At 35.0% G+C, this 25,079-nt stretch overlaps 1 protein-coding gene across 2 annotated transcripts in view; it reads right to left on the bottom strand.

Annotated features, from left to right (window-relative positions):
* The window catches only part of UNC13C (unc-13 homolog C), a 663,640-nt gene that overhangs the window by 170,817 nt on the left and 467,744 nt on the right, over positions 1–25,079 (bottom strand). For both annotated transcript variants that reach the window (XM_077127956.1, XM_077127957.1), the window contains exon 19: positions 2,402–2,528. In XM_077127956.1, coding sequence (XP_076984071.1) covers positions 2,402–2,528 — 127 coding nt within the window. The remainder of the gene's footprint in view (positions 1–2,401; positions 2,529–25,079) is intronic.

The raw sequence follows: 25,079 nt of genomic DNA, 5'->3' as shown, positions 1-25,079 counted from the left end.
CCTGGATGACAGGCTTTCACTTCAGAGGCACGGTATCTTTCTCTGGATACCTTAGTTTAGACTGCTTTAGAACTGTAAATCTGGAACCCAATAAATCCCCTTAGTAAAAGACAATCCATTTCAGGTATAAACAAACCCAAACAGCATCTGTTTTAAAAATGTTCCAATAATATTTTTTTCTCTCCTTTTTTGAGATATAATTCTTTGTACATTAGACCCTTCTGCTTTGCACAACATATAGCTTGTTCTCTTTTTTCTATATTTTGTATTTTTTTCTGTTTTATATGGAGATTTTATCTGGACCTAACTTCCAGTTATTTTATCCCCTCTTTTACTGTGTACAATATATCTTCAAGCCATCTATTGTATTCCTAACTTCATTTACTTCAGATCTGAGTATCCATTCTATTCATTTATAGATTCTACTTCTGTGTTGAAATTCTCCCTCACTCTAAAGTATTCACTAATCTCCATGCTTGAGAAGTCTTATACCTGTTATTTTTATCTCCTCTTGTTATTAGGTCATCTGGTACTTTTGCCTGTCATGTCTACTAATTTTTGATTAACTGTTATACATTGTCTATGAAAAATTGTGGCAATGCAGATAATCATTTGCTCCAGAAAAGAAATTTCTCCTGGCAGGCAATTAGAAAGCAGGCAGATCATCATGATCAAGTGAAGACTGGAGGTAAACCTGATCTATTTCCAGTTTGTCTTTAGTCCTTCAGGGATTTCACCTTAAAACCTAGGGTGTGTGTTTTTTTTCCTATTTCTTCATAAGGCTTGACCTCCACTTTTTTGCGCCTGTGACATCACTGATGTTTCTACTTAGTTTTAAATCTCTTAGTCTCTACTTTCTGCTTGTCTTTTTCTTGGCCTCTATTTCCACACATAGGCAGATTAAGAATCAGAAATATTTTGAGGGGAAGCTGCATGAATAGAATTGCACTCACATTCCTGGAGTTCTCCCTTCTCTAAGATCTTGGCTCCTTAAGTCCAAGCTGCCTTTGTAGGCCTGAATAGCATTGTTTTATTTCTCTAGCATAGGGAATTGCTATAAGATCCAGACTACTGCTCTGTGTTTAGCCTCCGTGCCCTCTGTTGCAAATTGGCAAATGCATCAGGAGGACAGCTATGACAATACAGAGCTCAACTCAATGCATATTTCTTTTCTCAGGAAATGTAGCCTTTTCTGGTTGCCTTGGTTGCTCTCTGATGACTTCAGACCACTGTATCTTTTTTTTTTTTTAAAGGAAAGACAGAGAGAAGGAAGGAAGGATAGAAGGAAGGAAGGAAGGAAGAAAGGGAAACATCTTTAAACATTTTCTTGTTTTATTGTATTTTGTTTTTCCGTTTTTTGTTACATGGGCTGGGGCCGGGAATCGAACCGAGGTCCTCCGGCATAGCAGGCAAGCACTTTGCCCGCTGAGCCACCGCGGCCCGCCCCACTGTATCATTTTTAATTCAGCTTTTGCATCTGGTCTTTAATGGGCATGTTGGTCTGACAAAACAAAGCAGAAATCTCTGGCAATAGCTCATCTTACCTTCCGATTTCCAATTAATAATACCACCAATTGCTTTAGTACACATCCTTCGTATTTAAGTTTTCTCTGTTCCTTTTATCCCCATATCTACTCAATTAAAATTTACTGTTAAATTCTACCTTTGATATGTCTCTCCCATAAATCTTCACCCTTTGCATTATCAACCCAATCATTCTGACTTGCTTTATCATGAATTTTGGACTGAAATAGCCACTAGAGTATAAGCACCTTTAGAGTGAGATCTTTATTTTATTTGCTACTGTTTTTCAGAACCTGGTACAGTGCCTGACATATAGAATCAATCCTTACCCCCTGCAACAGAATAAAATAGAAACCTGACAAATATCAAATACAGTGTATTACAAGCATGCTTGTGGGATTACAGATGTGTTTGATAAAAGAATGCTCATGAAAGTTACCTGCTCACAAAATGTTATAAATCAAATATAATAATGATTTATATGTTAGAAATATGGATTTCTAAGAATTTTTCAGTTTGAATTAAAGGGGCAAACTGATTATACTAATCGATACATAGCACCCTCATTTTCTCAACAGAATATGCATTAGCACTTTTACAGGGAAATCATTTCATCCTGTTAGCCATATCCTATGATGTGTTTCTTTCTTCTTGAGTTAATACTTGAAAGACAATTGAAAAACAAAAATACTTTGCAAGGCAATTTCACTAAAAGCAGATCTTATAGACATGCAAATCATTTAGCATTAATTTCATAATAGAAATGTCTTCATTCAAAAGAAAACTATGTGGAGAGATTTTAGGACTGCATAACCCAGGTGTAATTTTACAGGGTTGTAAATTGAGAACAAAGTTGGGGGTGAAAATCACTACTTACAAGGAGTACTCAGGAACAGCATCCTTGAAGGCAGGGAGTTCTCGCACATATTCATTATAAAACCATTTCACTTTGAAATGCAAATTCATATAATCGGTGCTCTTACATAACCGCTGCTTTTCATGTTCTGTAAACGAATAAAATAAAATGTTTAATAAAGTTTGGTATGCCAACAATGCTGTTATGTTCCAATCTATTTTATTAGTCGCATCTCAAAAGGAAGAAAATAGTGTATCTGTGGTAAAGGCAAAGGAAATTGTTAAAGACTGACCTGAAAATTTTCAAAATGTAAAAATTATAATTATCTTATGTAGAGAAGGTCAAGCAGTAACGTGAAATAACTTGAATGTTTTTTATGATGTATTAATGAAAAAGATAAAAATTCTGATATAGTTAAAGGTTAATAATATACCAGTAATTTTCTATTCATCTGCAAGCTTTCATATTTTGACTATTTAGTCTGAAGCAGAGTTCCAAAAAGAATTACAACTCTAAGCATGACTCAGGCTAGGGGCCATAATCACTGGTTAATACTGGAAATATGAATGAGTGGGTGATATTTCTGCTCTGGTGATTTATTACCTGCAGAATTAAGGTAGCTGAGAAGGGGAAACATCTCATCTTTAATTTTTAAATGATACGACTTCTTCTTTACCTTTTAAGTTCAGCTAAAATTATTTTGTACCCTGTGGCTTTTTTTTTTTTCTTTTTCTTTAGCAGGATTTCCTAATTACAGCTTTTATTTGGTCTTTCTCAAAAAATACAGCTTAAGACTCTATACTGTGATTTGGGCATATATTAATGAGAGATGGAGACAAGTAATTATGGTATTGAATATGGTTATCTCTGCTTTTTTTCTTCCAGTATTAATATCTTGTCCAATTTTGGTTACAAATATCAACACAACCAAATCCAAATTATCTCTGGCTATATTCAAGTTGAAGGGGCCTTCTAACAAGTTCTGGTTGAGATATGAGAGTTTCTTTACAATTAAGGCTTTGATTTATAGTATAAAAATCCTATATTTTACATTTCAGGCTTAATTCTCAAAATACTAACAGAAGCAATTAGACTGCTATAAACAAATTGAGCGTATTGCTGCTTTCCAAAACTTTACTAAAGAGGGATTTAAATTGCAATAGCAAACACAGGAGGAAACACAACCTCAAGTCAAATATTTCAAATGACCTAAACAGTAACTCATTCAAGAAATTTATAAAACCAATAAATATAATATAGAGAAACAGACACACACACAGAAGAAAGAGTAATAAAATAATACTGTTGGGCCAAACTCCCAAACAACATTATGAAATAGGTGATGCTTTGCTTCAACTCTTTTCAGAATCTTTCTCACGCTTTCTCTCCTTTCAGTACTGACTGTCCCTCGATCTTCTCCTTTCCTTCAGGTGTCAACGCAAGAGGAAACATTTAGTTGGCAAAATCATAGGTAGGAGTTAATGCAATACCAGTCTGTAACCCACACGTTTAGTGGACCCTAAGTTTCTCAAATACCCACTCAAGAACTAAATAGCTCATAGGTTGACTCCTCTATCACTTGGGATCCTACACTGAGCAAGCTCAAACAGCAAATGCCTACTCTTAGGACTAACACCACTTATTCTTATGATTACTACTGTCTTAACCCCAAAGAAACTTTTTTTTTGTTTTTGTTTTTTTGCATGGGCAGACACTGGGAACTGAACACGGGTCTCTGGCATGGCAGATGAGAACTTTGCCTGCTGAGCCACTATGGCCTGCTCCCAGAGAAACATTTTTGACCATCTTTTGTCCTATATGCGGAGTATAAAAGGTGACTATGCCCAAATGTTACCAAAGTTTTCAGGTTATGCTATTGCTGAAAACAGAAACAGAGCCTACTTTGGTGTTTGATGAGAATTTGGGCCCTGGAAGCATTGAGGTAAGAGAAAGGGCTACTTAAAAGTTACTTAAGTCTCCAAGTTCTTTGTTGGAATAGCATGAATGCAATAGATTATTGAATAACAAATCATAATTTTCCAGTGTTAACAAGCATCACTTTTCTTATGCTCTAATTTGTGGTTCTGAAGGTACTTATGAGTCAATGCTATTTACAAAACAGGTGAAAATGATGGGTGGAAAATATCTCACAATATTAAACAATTCATGTTACTTTTAAGTTGGTAAATATGTAGTTCTAGATGTAATGTAGACAGAATGTAATTTTGATTCTTGGGCTACTAGGAGGGCATTGGATGCTAGAATTGTCAATAGATTTATCTATATGATAGTTAACTAGTTAAAATTTTAGTTATATTTAAATGATTTACATAGAAATTTTATATCAAATAGCATACTTTGTACTTTTTCATTTCAATAAATACTTTCGAATATTTTAGAAGAAATTTTTCTGAAAGCTATGTATGAAACTATATTGAAAAGCATATATGGAAATAATTTTAAATTGTCATTTTCTTTAATTTGAATTTAAGTTTAAATTACATATTTAATAAAGATATATTCAAATTGTGTCCATTCTGAATGTAATAACATTTCATTTATAATCCTTTAAAGAGTAAGAACGGGTGCAAACTAGATTGGATTGAATAAGAAAATGTGAAAATGGACTCAGACAAATAAAATATGAAAAGAAATGAGAAACAGAAAAATTTCCCAAGAGAAGGTACGCTTAAATTTTTTTAAATAGGAAATAATAAAAGAGAGCGGCTATCATGTGACTTGAGAAAAGTTGCTTAATTGGTCACTGTTATAAATAGAACACAAAGTATTTGAAAAATTTTATTAAAACAGCATAATTAGTGATTTTTATAAAAAAAAAGGTGAGAAAATACATTGTATGGAAAAAAAAGAAAATTTTTATTTATGTCTATCTTTATTTTAAAACCCAAACATCAAAGTCTAATTTTGTTATCTTTGATATTTTGCCAACTTTTAGCATATAAAAAATAACTGGCTTTACCCAAATGTTTGATAGTGAGTTTGGCTGAAAGAGATATCCTAAAATCTTGAATTTAGGCTGTGCCATGACAGGAAAAGATTCACTAATCCTTGCCCCTTGCAATGGACTATCCTTCACACTTTGGAAAATACAGCTGCAGGCAGCACCTTCTGTTTATTTCCTTAACCCATTTGCACTTCAATTTCCATAACTATAGAAGTCTTTCTCTCCTCCTTATTTGGACAATTTAAAAAAAAAGAGAGACTTCTATTTGGCTAAGTCGCACATTGGCTGGACCACTTTGCCCTTCTTCCCCCACCCCAGGTGTCTTCATTGAGGATGTTTATGGGAAAGAAGATAGGAAAGTTACCAAAAGATGAAAAGTGATTTTGTTCTAGTCTAGGAATCCTTTGTTCTAGTTCTTAAGAATGTGCTTAATATGACAATTCAAACTATCTGGGTTTTTAGCAGCCCCTTTGCTGGAGAAATGCCTGAGAAACACTAACAGCTTCCTCCTTGTAGAATTTCTTGCAAACCAACAGGAATTAGCATCTATCCTTTTAAATCACAAAACTCTCATGCACTGTCAATTGATAGTTACTGTTCTCTGTAGACAGAAACAGGAGAGCAATATCATGTGTTTTCACATACTGCCATTTAAACAAAAAAGTAATTGGCATCTTTATATATTGTTTTGGTTTGCTAAAGCTGCTGGAATGCAATATACCAGAAATGGATCGGCTTACATAAAGGGGATTTATTAAGTTACAAATTACAATTCTAAGGCCATGAAAACATCCAAATTAAGCAACCAACAAGAGGATACCTTTACTCAAGAAAGGATATTGTGATGTCTGCTGTCCTCTCCTGGCTTTTGGTTTCAAATGGCTCTCACAGCATCTCCAAGTATCTGTGGGGTCCTTTCTTAGCTTCTCCAGGGCCAACTCCAGATTTCAAGCTTAGCACCTCCATACAAATATGACTGGTTCCACCTTTCTGCTCTCTATGTCAGCTCTGACTCTCTCTGTCCATGAGGTTTTTTAAGGACTCCAGTAAACAAAGACCCACTTTGAATGGGCAAGGCCATATCTCTATGGGAATAACCTAATCAAAATTGGGAAGACAACTCCCAGGGATGAGCCTAACCCTGGCACTCTGGAATCAACAGTGCCATCCTGACCAAAGGGGGAGAAGAAGTGTAACAGATAAGGTATCAGTGGCTGAGAGAGTTCAAATGCGAGAGGCTATTCTGGAGGTGACTCTTACCCAAGCTTCAGTTAGACATTTCCACCTATCATAACTTGCCAAAACCCAACCTAAACTATTCTTGCCAATCCTAAAGAACACCTAGGGCATTATATAAAACTGTACAAAGGTTCCATGCACAAGGGTAACTTTCCAAAAACCTACAGCCTCCAGATGGGTCCCTGGACCAGATGAGTCCTGAAATGCAGGGGGCCAGCCTCTCCAGAATATCAACTAGTTCCATCCCCCATCCCATATTATTGACAGCCTCTTCCAACATGAAAAAGCTAGAAGGGCATAGCCCAAATGCCCCTAAAGGGTGGGAAAAAGATCAAAGGTGATGGTGGAGTTATACAGATAAGATAGAGCTTAACAAACAAGTATGAATGCTGAATCATTAAACTGATATTTCTTTTTGTCTCCTTGATCTTAGAGCAGCTGGAAGTAAAAACCTAAAATTGTGGAATTGTAACCCATAACAAACTCTGAAATCAATTCTACAACCAATTGTTGTGATGTGCTTTGATATGTATTGCTTTTTTGTATATATGTTATTTTTCACAAAAAGAAAATAAAAGTCGATTGTAATGATAAAAAATAAAAGAAAATAAAGGTCCTATCCACAATTGGTTGGGTCACCTCTCCATGGAAACAATCTAATCAAGAGGCCCCAACCAATAATCTGTCTGCCCCTGTAAGATTAGATTGAAAGACCATGGCCTTTCTGGGACACATGACAGCCTCAAACCAGCACACATGTGATGTGCACTTCAGTTGATACAGCAAGAGGCTTTCGGTTTGAATTAGGTGGTGATGTAGGTCTGATCTTATAGAAAGTGCAAATGAAAATCAGAAAAGGTATACTCCTGTATCATGAGGGTCACTTGTGATATTTAGTCTTAAGTAGAGAGTATCAAACATAGCTTAAACTTTTTTGTAATGTCCTGTGATAGTCATCGTGAACCTCAGCATTTCTGGCAGTTTTAACTAGTTGGTTACCAAGCCATGTCCTTTTACACAGAGGCAAACACCTACTGTACCTTTTCCAGGCTTCTTTGTAATTAGGTTGGGCCTAAAGACTGGGTTTTGGGCAGAAGAGACACACTTCATTTATCCTAAAATACCTCCTGACACTCCCTTATGTTCTCTCTTCCCTCATCTACTTGCCAGATGCAAAAGATCTGGCAGAGGATTCCGATTCTAGGGGACGGCAGAGCCAACTAGATGGTGGAAGTCTGGAAGTTAGGTATCTCTTTGGAGAGCTGTCCAACCAGAAATATCTACTTTGACTTGGGCAAGTAAGGAATAAACAAATTTGTATTGTATTAAATTGTTCATTGTGGAGTTAAGCTACACGGAATCATGTTCTGTTGAACCAAAACCAAGCTTTCGAAGACTGAGAGCCACTTATTAACCAACCTCCAAACTACTTTACTTTCTAATTTCCTACTTCTTATTTTCATACATGCATGCATACACATGTGTACACATATACACATATTCAGGCTGTCCTTTTGCTTTTTGGAATTATATCAGTTAGTAGACCCCACTGTGTTGCTAATTTGTGCCTTGATCGATTATCACATGGGAAACCGATCAATTACCCATGCTAAGCTTGTGTTAAGATAAAAGAATGTGAGCTGTACATGAAGAATGATAATATAAGTAAAATAAATAGGCTTTATGGAGAGATTATGATCACTTTTTTACATTCTTGTCAACATTGTTTTAATGCTTGTCAGTTTTCAGCTTTATTCTGGGCAGTTATTATTACCACTTAAATAATTCTATGACCAGCAACCTGTTACTGTTCTAAAATTTATATGCCAACTTCCCATGTCGTTATATATCCCTCCCATACTGTGCAGTCATATAGTATACAGGAGATATTTCAATTAAACTACAATTACTTCCTAACTCCTGCCTACCAAATCATATGATTATAATGTCAAATTGAAAAATATACTTCAAATTATCTTTATTTCTATTCCAATTACCTTCTCCATAATAGTAGACTACACTGACAAAATTGCATTTATCCTACATGATGTGATGTGAATGATTCTTTTAGAATTTATTTAGCCATCAATCCTCCTACATTTGAAATTTTGGCAACAAAGATTCAACTAGCTCATTATGTTCACAAAATAAAGCAACTAATCAGTTCTCTAAACTGTAGTATAATAATTTTGTAGGGAATTTTATCTTTGAATTTCAATGAGAATTATGCATATTTTACTACCAGAATAAAAGTGCTGCATAAAATTGTATAAGGTAAAAAAGCTTCCTAATTTAGAAGAATAGGCAATTTTCCTTTAGATGATGTTCACCTGCAATTACTTAGAAAAAATATGTTTTCTTCTGAAAGTTAGTATCTATGCATGGGGTTTTATATATAACGCAGTAATGGAAATTCATGTATTGGTTTACCTATTAAAAGTGGTATGCATAGCACCCATTCTCATGCTAAGGGCAATTTTGTACCATTATCACAGTGTCATTTTCTGGTCCTTTATTTGTGGCATCATTTTACTGATATAAACACTCTAAGTTATTCCATGGTTGGTAGCATGAAATTTGTCTAGGACTATTTTAGCATCTTAAGCATGAGGGCTTGATGGACTGTTTTATCACTAAGAGGTGGTGCTATAGAAGATCTAGATGGAATGTCAAACTAAAAAATATCAAATAAAAATTAGTATTAGGGGTTAAATGTATGTAGTGTTTTGCTAGATACCATACGGTCACAAACAAAACCTTATCACCCAAAAACTCTGTTTATAAAATAAATATGTAGCAAACTATTACAGTTATATACACAAATATAAACATCTATCCACGATAACTATAAATTCATATTAACCACTGTGCCAGTTTGAAAGGATTTCTGTACCCTAGAAAAGCCATGCCTTAATCCTAATTTAATCTCGTGGAGGAAGCTGTGTCTTTGAACCCTATTCTACTGTGTGCTGGAACCTGATTCGATTATCTCCATGGGAATGTGGCACCACACATTCTGGGTGGGTCTTGATTAATTTACTAGAATCCTTTAAAAGAGGAAGCGTTTTGGACAATGGCTGGAAATGATGAGAGAGCCACAGAACCATAGCATAGCCACAAGGTGGAGAGTCCTTTGGAGATGAAGAAGGAAAATGCCCCCTGGGAGAACTTCATGAAACAAGAAGCCTGGAGAGACAGTTAGCTGGCATCACCATGTTTGCCATGTGCCTTTCCAGTTGAGAGAGAAACCTTGAACTTCATTGGCCTTTCTTGAGTGAAGATGACTTCTTGTGGTGCCTTAATTTAGACATTTCTATAGACTTGTTTTAATTTGGACATTTTCATAGCCTTAGAACTGTAATCTTGCAATTTATTAAATTCCCCTTTTTAAAAAGCCATTCTGTTCCCAGTGTATCGCATTCTGGCAGTTAGCAAACTAGAATAACTGCCTATAAATGGGGATAACGGGATCAGTTTTATACACTGAGAATGTTAAGCCATGTAACTTGAGGCTTAAAAAAAACTTAAGGACAAATAAGTTATCATTTTCCATTTTAGAAAAGATTTATGAAGATCTTGTGTTGCTAGCACATCTTTGAAGGTGAGAAATTATATACAATTTGTTGCCAAAAGTAGTAAATATCAAACTCGCAATATTAAAATAAAAATTTAAAAATGAATGACTATATAGACACACACACACACACACACCATATTAGGAAAAAAAGTAATTTGGACCAATTTGATGTTTCCACAGAGAAATAAAGGCAGATGAGAGGAGAAATTAGCCAAAGTATTAAATTACTGTAAACAAATTTCTTCAGAATCAATGACTACGAAGAAGCAAACATCATTTATTTTGGTAGGGCAAGAAAGAAGTTATAGAAATTTCTTTCACCACACATTTCTGATCACAGAGGTTTCACAAAATACTAGAAAAAGGAGCCAAGCAAAAATAATAAAATATTGCCTCCATGGCTACTAATATGGATGCCAGAAGCAATTTCATACTCAAATGGAGGAGCTGGTAGTCCAGCTCATCATTACAACAAATCTCTCAGCAGAAGCCCAGAACAAAGGTTACCTGTGTTTATCAAACAGGAAAGACACAGAGTCATACATTTCTCTCATAGATACACTCTCTGATATACCCACTTAGAATTGTGGTATAGATCTACAACTATAACTTGGAAGTACGCTGCATGACGTGGCTGAGCCATAGGCTTAGTAAAAGTAGGAAGCTGTATGAAGACACATCAACATCTGGTACTAGGCAACTACAGGTGGATGCATAAAAGAAAAAAATTGAGGTGGGAAGGAAACAACATTCAAAAAGACAGAGATGGCCAAAAGGACATAATGGTTTAAAAAATGTGTCCAAAGATGCTATTGCATAAACTAACAAGCCACAGAGAGCCAAGGTACTGAAAAAATAAATACATATTTTTATAAAAACAAAGGCTTTTTGCTTTATATTTTACTCAGAGGTCTAGGTATAGAGGATGTGCAGAGTATTTCCATGAGAGATAGAACTGGAGATTGAAATGTGGAGTTCATTTATTTATGCAACATATATTTATTGATTATCTAGTATGAACCAGGTACTATTATAGATACTGAGAATACAGCAAGAAGAAAACAGACTTCCTCTGCCATCACAGAGCTTGCATTATAGTGAGGAGAAACAGACAATAAAAATCATTTGGTATAATGCAAGGGAGCAGTAAAAATGGAGGTGCATTTGAGGAAAGAGACAAGGCAAAAAAGGTTGGCACAATCTGTACGGTCTTTCTTCTATCCACCTCTCCATCTATTCCATCCATCTAAGGTTCTAGGCAGACAAGGTGGGGTGGAGATATGAATTTCAGTAAGTTGCTGTTTCTATTCTCAGAGAGCTCACTGAGGATGGAAAGAGGTGAAAGGTGCAGTAATGTAATGGAAAGACAAAGACCCAAGATTCAACCCTGTGCCCTACCGTGTGCTCCACAGTCATCACCCCTTACCCCCAAGTCCAAGCTCCCTCTCTGCATTGCCTCTTTTACTCTAATAACTTCTACAAACCATCCCTGCTTCCATTTTTGGATTTTAAAGTTCAGAAAAAAAAATTATGCGGTTCAAAGGAGAAGGTGAGCTGGGGGTTCCTTTCTCAATAGTTTGCTGGGAAAGTCTCTATGAGGTGCCATGAGAGCAGAGCTGGATGAAGTGAGAAGGCAAACCATGCGGCTATCTCCTGGACAAGCATTTCAAGTAGGAGAGGCAGAAGTGAAGTATTCCTGACACAAAGAATGTGCTTGACAATTCCCAAGAGATGCAAGGAGGCCAGTGTGACTGAAGCAGTCTGGGTGAGGCAGAGAGTTGTAAGACTTGACTTCAGAGAGGAGTAGGGGCCAGGTGATGAAGAATTTTGTAATCCCTGATAAGTATTTTTTTTCCCCTAAAATTTATTGCATAACTTAGGAGAATTTTGGTCTAATTTACCTTTATAAAATACCACCTTGGTTGCTGTCTGGAAAATGGACTTTAGAATCCAAAAATGGAAGCAAGGATGGTGTATAGAAGTTATTAGAGTAAAAGAGGCAATGCAGAGAGGGAGCTTGGACTTGGGGGTAAGGGGTGATGACTGTGGAGCGCATGGTAGGGCACAGGGTTGAATCTTGGGTCTTTGCCTTTCCATTACATTACTGCACCTTTCACCTCTTCCCATCCTCAATGAGCTCTCTGAGAACAGAAACAGCAACTTACTGAAATTCATATCTCCACCCCACCTTGTCTGCCTAGGACCTTAGATGGACGGACTAGATGGAGAGGTGGATAGAAGAAAGACCGTACAGATTGTGCCAACCTTTTTTGCCTTGTCTCTTTCCTCAAATGCGCCTCCATCTTGCAGAGGTTAAAGTGAATCACCAAGCAACTGATAGAGGACCTATTTTCAACATTGGACTTTGCAAGTTTGCTGGTTTATAGCATCCCATGTGTAAAAATCGCTGCTTTCTCTTAAAAGACGCATTTTCTGTATTAAAAATAAAGGCCCTGTTTATATCCATACATTTTTCATAAAGTAAAGAATTATCAATTAAAATATGAAAATAATTTTCTTCCTGTAAAGCACAGCTTATACAAAACACTAATGAATAATTTGTGTCATGTATTCCTTGGAAGTTTATAACTGGTATAGCAAAGCCATTGCTTTGTGGCTTTTTATTAAAAGACTCAAATCTTTATGGATTTCACTTCTTGTAGTTTCCTGTACATTTTTCATTACTTATTTAAATTTAACCTATAGTTGTGATGTCTTTTCTCAGTAAAGAATTCATTGAATTATAAAATTCAGTATAAAATTTATTATTTACAAAACACAAAAATAGTAATTAAGTATTCCTACTTTTGGTAATTCCAACTAAGCTATTATTTTCTTAACTTTCTGAGTTTGCCATCCTTTCTTTATTCTTTATCACTTATAAAGGAAATGGCACTAATTGATGTTATGAAGACACAGTACAAAGATACTTGACTTAGTTTATATATTAGCTGTTGGTAATTAATAATCCTAAATATTTGATGCCAGTTTTAGCACTAATATATTAGAATTCAGTTTATGGTTTTAAAATCACATCAAGGTTGGAGATCCTAATGTAACATGTCACAAAATTACATGAAAATTGCAGGCGTGTGAATAGAAGAAAACTATATAGACTAGTTCTCTATAGCCCAGATGTTGTTTTTCAAGGCAGCCAGCGTTTCAGTTTTTAATCTTCCACCCTCCCCTCTGCCCTCCTCCTCCCACCCATTCCAGAACACTGTCACCGTACAGAAGGTTATGGATGGCCACTTCCAAAAAATACGTAGTTAGGCCACGTGTGGGGGTGGGAAGGTGCGTGTTTTCTCTAAATGTGTGAGTATCTGCTGGTAAGAGGATGGGGGAATAGAACGGAATGACAGTGGCATTTTGCAATGTAGGAAGTGCGGTTCCCACAATTAAAATCCCCCTGACATCCTATCATCCTATGTAATGGCAAAGACAGAGAATGTGTACTATGGAGAAAACAACCTGGATTCAGAAAAAGGAATTTAAAATAACAAGGGAAAAGGAAAGTCTTCTGTACTACTCAGACTACTGGTTCTAAGCCTTTAGGTTGAACTTAAAAAAGCAGATTTCTGAGACTTGCTCTTAGAAATTCAATAGGTCTGGAATGAGTTAGGCCATGTTATTAAAGCATGCTTATTAAAATATAAGCAGTCAGGTGAATCTGATGGAAGCAATCTGAGCAGCATATTTGGAGAGACTCTACCATCAAGGATAAGCTAGATCTTTGAAAAAATTCATTCTAGGTACAGAAGATAATATTAGTTCAAGGTTTGGAAGTGTGGCAAGAAGATTGTACATTTATGAAATACGTATCAAAAACCACGAGAAGACAGGACACTAAGATGATAAGATTATGAGTTAAGGCAATGTTTCAGAAAACTAACATTTAGTATTAAAATTAAAATTAGATAAGGGTAAAATCCATCTACTACAATTTTTATAGCACTTAGGACAAATGGCAAATGCTGTTAATATTTAAAGAACTTCATAAATCAAGAACAGTTAATAAACTAATTTTTTAAAATGAGAGGATATGAAATTCACTTTTAAAAGAATAGCATTTAAGTGTGTGAAAAAGCATATAACATCATTCATATTCAAAGTAATGAGTAATATTTAACTATTAGTTTGGCAAGGAGTAAAAAAATGTAGTTTTGCCTTTTAGTGAGAAATTTGCAAAGCATATCAAAATTTAACTGCACAAATTGTTAGTAATTCCACTTGTAAGAATTTTTGCACAAGTTTATTTTGCACATGAACACAAAAAAGTATATCTTCAGAGGTAATCATGGGGGCAAAAATTTAGAAATAATCAAAATATATATTACTATAGGAAAAAATAAATGTTTGCATAACTATTCAATTGAAAAATTATCACAAAGAATGTGATAGTTCTAAATGTGCTTATACTGCAAGATCTCCAAGATATATTAAGTAAAATAATAAGATGCAGCAGAACATGAATGAAATATTACCATTCGTATAGATGCAGGAAAGACATATATGCATGTCTAGAAAATTTCTGGAGATACATAAGAAACTGGAAAAATATATAAGAAACTGAAAAAATCTTTGAGAAAGAAGGATGGTCAGATATGAAAGACAAATTTTTCACAGAATATCGCTTTTTTACACCATATATACATGTTGCTTTTTCAAAACAAAATGCCTTATATAAAAAATACAACAAAAGGCTTCCAAACAACCAAGATGGCAGCATAAGATGCTTCAGGGTACTGTTCTCCCACATGATTTTTGAACGACTAGCAAAAACTGACAGAAATTCTTCCTCAAAAATCCAGATAAATTTTATAGTAACTGGCCAAGCGCTCAATCAAGAACATGCAGCTTTAAAAATGGTAAGAGACACTCCTGTACACCCCCCCCCCCCCAATGTTCTCACTGATGTGCAGTGGAGCCTGCCTCAGCTCCCACTGCGGGTCGGGACCCTGGCTGTCTTCTGCAGCCAGCAGAGTAACCCTACATACTAGGGTGTGTGCATGCAGGCACCAGTCTACCAGATGCCAGCCTGAATGACTGAATCTGAACATTCATCTCAGGCTCATCCTCCCCAAACTTGCCACATAGGCAGAAGCAGACCACGGACAGCTAAAGCAGTATAAGAAACAATTAATTAACAGCTTTAAATCATGCCATAAAGCATCTAGAGGAAAGATAAAGCCTATTTCATAGGGAGTAGAGAGTACATTCAAATTTCTGTAAATGGGTGAACGCCTAAGACCAGTGTAAGCATATCCCCAGGTCAAGACATAGGCTTAAAAAGACAGAAAGGACCCTGAACTTCCCATTGGCCTTGGGTGGATCTTGGCAGGAGGATTAAACCCTGAAGAAGAGCACCAGCCAATGCAGAGACAGTTTGCAAAGACGGTGAAAGGTGCTTTTTGTGTTATTACTCAAGGAAATTTCTGTCATATCACTAGCTGGTTGCAAGCTTAAGGAGCAGACATCTCAGGAACTAAATTGTAGAGTTAACACTTCATAATAATAATAAAGCATACAGTATATAACAAATGGTTATAAGTCAAACAAAGAAACAAGAAATGGTGGCCTATCCAAAGGAACAAGATAAAATTCTAGAAATCATGTGGCCCATCCAAAGGAACAAGATAAAAATCTAGAAATCATTAATGAAGAAGATGAGATCTCGGACATACAGGACAAAGATTTTTAAAGAAATCCTCTTCCATAAACTCAAGGAGACACAGGAACATACAGTGAGGAGCTAATGAATGTCAGGGAAACAATATGAGGATCTCAATAATGAGACAGATACTTTTTTTAAAAGATCCACAATTGCTGAAGACCACAATAAATTGAAATGAAAAATTCTCTGATAGGTTTCAACAACACAATGGAGCTGAAAGAAGAAAGGAATCAGCAAACTTAAAGACAAGACAACTGAAATAATTTAGGCTGAGGAGCAGAAATAAAAAGAATTTTTAAATGCAAAATTAGTATTAGGGACTTGTGGGACACATCACATAAACCAATATCTATATTATGGGAGTCCTAGAAGGAGAAGAAAGAGAGAAAAAGGTGGAAGGAATATAAAAAAATGATAATGGCACAAAACTTCCCAAATTTAACAAAAGACGTGAATACGCATGTTCAAGAAGACAAGTGGACCCTAAACAGGATGAACACAAAGAAAACCAGGACCAGACACATGCTAGTCAAATTGCCAAATGTCTAGAACAAGGAAAGAGTTCTGAAAGATATAAGAGAAAAGCAACATGCTATGTACAAGGGAGTTCTAATAATTTAGTGCCAAATTCCTATCAGAAAACTTGAAGGCAAGCAGCAGGGGGATGAAATATTTAAATTTTCAAAGAACAATTTCTAACCAATAATTTTTTGTTCAACAAGACTTCTTCTAAAAGTGAGGGAGAGATTAAGACATTCTCAGCTAAACAAAAGCAGAGGAAGTTCATCACCACTAGACATGTCCCACATGCAATACTCAGGGGAGTATTTCAAACTGAAAATAATGGCACATGACAGTAGAATTGAAGTGGCAAGAAAAAATAATGAGCTCTGCTAAAGATATCCAAATGGGTATACCTTATAATAATGCCAGTAGTATTTTGGGGGTTGTAACTTCACTTTTTACTTCTTACAGTAACCAAAAGAGAGCTGGGATAGCTATACTCATATCATATAAAACAGACTTCAAATAAAAAACCCTTATGGAAATTAAAGTAGGTCACTATATCCTGATAAAGGCATCAATTAATAAGAGAACATAAACATGATAAATAACTCTACATAACAATGATAAATAACTTCTAATGGCAGATGCAAATATGTCTGAAGCAAATGATGACAGATCTAAAGGGAGAAATACAGTGCTAAATTAACAGTTGGTGACTTCAATATATTACTTTATATAATGAATATAACATCTAGACAGACAATCACTGAGAAAATAGAAGACTTAAATGATATATAAACCAACTTGACCTAACAGACAGATATAGAACACTTCAGCTTTAAACAGACTACACATTATTCCTGAGTGCACATGGATTATTCCTCAGAGAGACTATTTTACATCACAAAACAAGTCTCAATAAATTAAAAAAATACCAAAATCATACAATGTATCTTCTTTAGCCATAAAGGAATTAAGCTAGAAATCAACTGGAAAATTAAAAAATATGTAGAAATTAAAAATGCACTCCTGAACAATCAATGGGTCAAAAGAAGAAATCACAAAGAAAAAAAGGAAAGATCTTGAGGCAAATTAAAATGAAAACACAACATACTGAAACTTATGGAATACAAAAAAGTCAGTCCTAAGGAAAATGTATAGCCCTAAATGCTCACATTAAAAAAGAGGAAAGATCTTGGAGACCTAAACTCACAGCTAGAGGATGAAGAAAGGAAAAACAAATTAAACCCAAAGAAAGAAGAAAAGTCATAGCAAAGATTAGAGCAGAGAAAAAGAATTAGAAAATTTAAAACATAGAGAGAATTAATGAAAGTCAGTTCTTTGAAAAAAATCAATAAAATAGATAAACCTTTAGCTAGACTGACAAGAGAAAAAGAAAAGAAGACATAGCTAAAATCAGAAATGAAAGTTGGGGCATTCCCATTGATCCCACACAAATATAAAGGACAATGAAAGGACACTAGGAACAAGTGTCCAAATTAGATAACCTTGAAGAAGTTATCTATAAGCACACAAACTACATAAACTAACTTAGAAGACATGGAATAGCTCCACAGACAAACAACAAGTTGTAGGACTGAAACAGTCATCGAAAACCTCCTAAGAAAGCAAAGCCCATGACCAGATTGCTTCACTGATGAGAATTTTATCAAACCTTCCAAAAAGAATACACCAATCCAGCTCAAACTCTTCCAAAAACCTGGAGATTAAATATTTCCTAACTCATTGTGTGAGGCCAGCAACACCCTAATACCAAACCTAGATAAAGATACAAAAGAAAAAGAATACTACAGATCAATATCCTTTAGGTATATCAATACAAATAGCCTCAAGAAAATACCAGCAAATGAAAACCAATAGCACATTCAAACAATTACATACCATTATTAAGATGGAGTTATACCAGGTATGCAAGGGTGCTTCTGCATAAGAAAATTTAAAAATGTAATACCACACATTAATAGAACAAAGGAAAAAACTACATAATCTTAGTGTAGAAAAGGCACTTAATAAAATCTAGCATCCCTTTTGATAAAAACTCTTAAAAATCTAGGAATAGTAGGGAACAACCTCAACACACTTAAAAACTCCACTGCTAACATCATATTTAACTGTCAAAGTCTGAAAGCTTTCTCTCTACATTTGGGAACAAGACAAGGATAACTACTGTCACCCACTGTTATTCAACACTGTAATAGAAGTTCTAGCCAGGCAATCAGGGAACAGAAAGAAATCAAAGCCATCCAAATTGGAAAGGAAGAACTAAAACTACCATTATTTGCAGATGACATAATCGGAGAATATTCTGGAAAATTCACATCAAAGCTACTAGAGCTAATCATCAAATTCTGTTAAGCAGCAGAGCACAGTATCAATACCTGAAAATCAGTAGTGCTTCTAAATACTAATATTGAACAATCTAAAGAGGGAATCAAGGAAAAAGTTACTAAAAGAATCAAATATCTAATTTAACAAAAGATATAAAGGACTTACATATGGAAAACTACAAAACATTTCCAAAAGAAATCAAAGAAGACTAAATAAATGTAAGGACATTCCATGCTGATGGATTGTAAGAATGAATATTGTTAAAGTACCATCTCTACCTAGTGCGATTTACAGATTCAGTGCAATTCCAATATAAATTCCAAGACCTTTTTGTGTAGAAATGGGAGAGCCAAACATCACATTTATATGGAAGGGTAAGGGGCCCTGAATACACAAAACCATCTTGAAAAAAGAAGAGCAAATTTGAAGGACTTGCATTTCCCAACATTAAAGCTTATTACAAACTCACAATAATCAAAATAGCATGGTACTGGTACAAGGACAGACATATAGGCCAAAGAAATTGAATTGAGAGCTGAGAAATAAACTCTCACTTTGATGCCAAACTGGTTTTTGACAAGGGTGCCATGCTCTTTGAATGGGGAAATAATAATCTCTTTAACAAGTGATGCTGGGAAAACAACATGTACATATACAGAAGAATAAAAGTGGTACCCTACCTTATACTGCCACCAAGCATCAACTCAAAATGGATCAAAGTACTAAATATAAGAACCAAAATTATAAAACTCCAAGAATAAATCCTAGGGAAGGAACTTCTTAAACTGTCAAGCAATGGTTTCTTAGATTTTACACCAAAAGCATGAGAAGTAAAAGAAAAAAAACAGATACATGGGACTTCATCAAAATTAAAATGTTTTGTGCAAAGAACTTAATTATGAAAGTAAAAATGCAACCCACAGGATGAGAGAAAATAGTACATAAGCCAGAATAAATAAAGAAATACTAAAATTCAATGACAAAAAAAAAATATGACCCAATTAAAATGGGTATAAGACTGGAATAAACATTTCTTCAAAGAAAAAATTCAAATGGCCAATAAGCACATGTAAAAATACTCAACATCATTACCCATTTGCAAAATACAAATCAAAACCATAATGAGATACCATTTCATACTGTGGTGATTTATGCTGTATGTACCCAGAAAAACATGTTCTTAAAATTAATCCATCCTGGTGGGTGAGAATCCATTGTAAGTAGGATCTTTTGATGAGGTTACTTCAGTTAAGATGTGGTTGAACTCGATCAAAATGGGCCTTAAACCTATCAACAGAGTCCTTTATAAGCAAAATGAAATTCAGACAGATAAAAGGAAAGCCAGGGCAAACAAGAAGCTGAAGGTCAAAAGAACCTGCAAGAGAAGGTAGCAGCCAGGAGAGGCCACCATGTGCATTGCCATGTGAAAGAGGAGAAGGACCAAGGATCTCCAGCTACTAGTCTGAGAATGCCAGTTTTCAGGAAGAAAGCATCACCTTGATGATGTCTTGACTTGGACTTCTCCTCATCTTCAAAACCGTGGTTTAATAAATTCCCATGGTTTAGGCCACCCATTGCATGGTATTTGCTTCATCAGTCAAGGAAACAAAACACATGCACCAGTGAGAATGGCTACTTTAAAAAAAATAGAAAATAGCAAGTGGTAGAAAGGATGGAGGGAAATAGTAACAGCCATTCCTTGTTGGTGGGAAGGTAAAATGGTGTAGTCACTGTGGAAAACAATTCGGCAGTTCCTCAGAAAGTTAAGTATAACATAACTATTTGACTTGACAATCCCGTTTCTATATGTATATACCATAAAGAATTGAGAACAGGGACTCAAAGAGATACTTGCAAACTGATTTCCATAGCGGCATTATTCACAATTGCTCAAAGATGGAAGCAATCCAAGTATCCATCAATGTGTCATTTACATTGATAAAATGGAATATTATTCAGCCATTAAATGAAGTTCTGAAACATGTGGCAACACAGATGTGCCTTAAAGACATAAAGTTGCAGGAAATAAGCAAGTCATAAAAGGAAGAAAATGATATTATCTCATTGTGAAATAATTAGAATAAGCAAATTCTTAGAGCCAGAAACTAGAAAACAGCATACCAGGGGATGGGGGGGGGGGGGGGGTTATAGGGAATGGAAAATTAATGCTTAATTGATACAGAATTTCTGTTTGGAGTGATGAAAATGTTTTAGTAATTGATGGTAGTGATGGTAGAATAATATTTTGGATGTAATTAACACCACTAAAATATATATTTGAATGTGTTTAATGGGGACATTTTAGGTTGTTCCCTTACTATAATAAAATTTTAAAAACAATAACAACATAGGACTGTATACACCACAACCAGTAAACCCTTCAAACCCTTATGCAGATTATGGACAATAATTAGTGGTATAATTATAATATTCTTTCATCAGTTGTAGCAAAAAATACGACACAATTCCAAAGTATTAATAATAAGGAAAACTTTTTATTTTGAGAAGAGGGAAATAAGGATACTTTGTACTTTATGATTTTTCGGTAAACCTATAACCTTTCTAATTAGAAATATTTAAAAATACAACTAGAAACAGAAAAGTGGAAACTAGAAAAATTAAAATGGATGAATTCGTAAAATAAATCAGTAATGAAAAAATTTCTTGAACTCATGGATAAATTTTAGAGTAGAAAATAAGAAAAATTAAAATGGATGAATTTGTAAAATAAATCAGTAATGACAAAATTTCTTGAACGCATGGATAAATTTTAGAGTAGAAAATAAGAATAAATATTTGATATAGAAGTCGGGGCAGAGATCCAATGCAAGAAAAATTTTAAATAAATGGAACAAAAATCATAATAAAAGACATAATTTCAAAAAGATGATCTTATAGTGGGAGAGAGGGAGAGAGGAAAATAAGTATAAGTTAAAAGATTCTCCACTAGTGAATGGATACATCTAGATACTTCCTACTAAAATGTTTAAATTTCAAAATAAAGAGAAAAAATCTTAAAGGCTCGGAAGCAGAAAAACAAACACATGCATTGACTACTGATGGTTTTATCCCTGACTGTTCCATACACTAGAGGTGATGAGACAACTAAACGATATCTCCAGTGTCATGGGAGAACAATTGCTGAGGAATGTAGAATTTTAGATTTAATCAAAATTTTTTATGGGAAGGAAAGGAACATTCACCTCACTGGCACCACTAATTAACAGGCAAAGATGTGGAGAGACTGGTTCCTTCCTACATGACAGCATTTGCATAAAACTTGACAGTGACAGTTTTCCCCATGAATCATTATTTTTCATTATAGAAATAAACCTATTAATTAGATGCAGTTTCCCTCTGTTTAAAACCTCTCTGTTAGGCCAGGCTTATACCAGATTCAGAAGTCCAATTAAATTGGAATTACACTTTTTATTATAGGATCACCTACCTATGCCAAGAAAAAAGATTAAATGGAAATATCCAAATGATATTGTGGTTATCCCTGGAGGACTCTTCCTGTGTGTGCTTTTCTATAATATAACAAGAACGACCTTTCATATTTATTTCAGAAACGAAGATACATGTTCAGGCTAAAAAAAAAAATAATTCAAACATTAAAGAAAAGCTCAAAGAAGAAATAAAGATGATCAGAAATTCCACCATTCACAGATATACTGTCACTGATTATTCAGATGATCTCTATGAATTTATGTACCTATAATTAAATATGTGCATGAAATTTGCATAAATGAAATCATATTATATCTTCTGGATTTTTTAACCATCTCCTCTCATTCAACATTTTTCCATGCCAATAAAACTAGATTTACACTGTTTTTAAACTGGCTGCTAAGAGGTGATGCACTGTACTCTTTTGAACATATTTATTATTATTCTCTAGCTGCGAACTTTAGGGCTAAGCTCTTTATATTATATCACTCAATCAATGGTGTTTTGGTAGAAACAAAAAATGAGTTCTAGATTTAGATCTGAAAGTGAAAGGTAAAACAATCAAGTTTCTAAAAAAAAATTATGGGAGATTATCTTCTTGATCTTGGGTAGACAAGGAGTAACCAAATAGTCTTTCAATCACGGAAGACATTGATAAATTGGGCTATGTTAAAATTGTGAACTTCTATACATCATAAGACACTGTTAAGAGAGTAGTGTTGCAAGCCATAGACTGATAGAAAATATTTGCAATCAATTATCTAACAGACCTACACTATATAAACTATACTATTACTACACTATACAAAGAATTTTAAACTATCTGTAAGAGAACATCAGACAACTCAACAGAAAACGGGCAAAGGAATGAAAAAGTAGTTTATAAAAGACAATCTCCAATAACCACAGGAAAAGGTGTCCCATATTATGAGTCACTAGGGAAAACGGAAATCAAATTATTGTTTGATACTATGATATATGTACAAGAATGGCTATAAAGAAAAAGACAGACAATAGCAAGGCATTGGTAAGGATGTGAAGCATTTGAAACTTTATACATTGCTGATGAGGGAGTTACTTGATATCTGCACTTTGGGTAACTATTTTGCAGTATTTACTAAACTGAACATACATGTACCCTGTGAGCCAGCAAGTCTACTTCTTTGGCATATACATGACAGCTATCAGTGTATATATTCACCAAAAAAACATGTGTAATAATGTTCATAGTAGCAGTAGTCATAATAACCCCAAATTGGAGACTACCTAAATATACCTCAACAGTATCATGGATAAACAACCTGTAGCATATTTGTAATTTGGAGTAAAATACAGCAATGAGCAAGCGAAAAATATAACTTGATGCAATAATAGGGTGAGTACCTTAATTAGTGGGATTAGGTAAATTATTAGAAAGGTGCTTGAGAGAAGCTTCTGGTGCTCTGTTAACAGCTGAGTTTTTTAAAATTTATCAAGCTGTAAACATATGATTTGTATAGTTAAGTAAAATAAAACGACCACCTGCATTCAGCGTTGCTAGGAGGGACTCTTTTCCAGAAAGGATTTCCCAGAAGCCCAAAACATTTTACCTACTGGGACTTCCAAGAACAATGGAAAACACCTATAGAACTGCAGATAAGCAATATCTTGTGATAAACCAGTTTAGGTTCAGGAAAGACAGCTTGACATACTGTGCATACCTTAATAACCAATGTATATCTGCTCCCGACTCTGTAAGACCGGCCTTCGTAAAATGGAAATTTAACATCAGCCAATCAGAACATTTCCTTGCTTGATTTGCCCCTTGCCCTAGGTAAGTTTCCTCCTCCCACTCTCTTGGAGCACCCTTCTACTTTCTGAAAGGGATGCTGCATGATTCATGATTTGGCCAGTAAGACTGTGATATCCTGAACTGCATGAAAAGTTTCTCTTTTAACAGTTCAGGTGACAAGGACAGGATCCAGGCCACTGCTGATGACTCTGGAGACAATGAGAAAGGCAAAGGATCCACTTAACTCCTTGAATTCTTTGTCTTTCCTGCCATCTCCAAGAGTTGTGGGGGAGTCCTCAGATATGAACTCCACTCTTTGTGCTTGAATGCTCCATTCTCATTGGATCTTAGTTTAAAGGTTAACAGGTCAATCTTGATGACAAAGCTTAAATTTTAAGTTCAATCCCTAGCCTTTTGATGCATTCTGCAATTTCATTTTTGCTACTGCTGGGTTCTTTGCCCTGTGTACAAGGTTAAACGTGATGAGATAAAGATAGTACCCCAGCATATTACATGTTCAAAAATTTGGGAACTAGAACTGCGTCCATCTAACAAAACATCAAAATCTCACCAAAGACAACCTAAAGTTGCCATGAACATTACAGGTAATGTTCTAATTAGACACACTTACTTATCTTAAAGGTATCCTTGAAAAAAGGGCTCCCAGATTAAAAAGGCTGCATGGGAGCCTACTTTAATTGGTATTCAGAGTTTATTAAGAAGTTATAACACTGTAAAATAGAATTCAAAGGATTCTTTACAAAAAGCAAATGAGAAACTAAAAGCTCTTAAGAAACCTAGATTTGTTGATGGGTCTAAACCCTTGATCGACACCACTCCTTACAGAAAACCAATGAAAAACATAACAAAGGAGAAAACAAGACAACTGGTAAAAGTGATAGACAAACTGACTTGCCTCCAGATGTGCCCTCAGCCCCTTGCCTTTCTCTTCATTTGCCCAGTTACTCTGAAATAGTAATCTTTTTTTCTCATTTACCCTTTTACTTGGAAAATGAGGAAGAAAGGGAAACAAGACAGATACCCTTTAAGATTAGACCTTCCACAGACTCATTACCACCACATTTAACGCGTAGTCAAAGATGGAACTCAGAGGCATACTTATCCTTAGATGAATTTAGAATTCTTTTGAGTGCATACGATCCAATG

The sequence above is a fragment of the Tamandua tetradactyla genome, chromosome 14 (assembly GCF_023851605.1).
Source record: "Tamandua tetradactyla isolate mTamTet1 chromosome 14, mTamTet1.pri, whole genome shotgun sequence".
NCBI lineage: Eukaryota > Metazoa > Chordata > Mammalia > Pilosa > Myrmecophagidae > Tamandua > Tamandua tetradactyla.
Note: the sequence above shows the minus strand (reverse complement) of the source record. Positions and strands in the feature narration are given on the sequence as shown.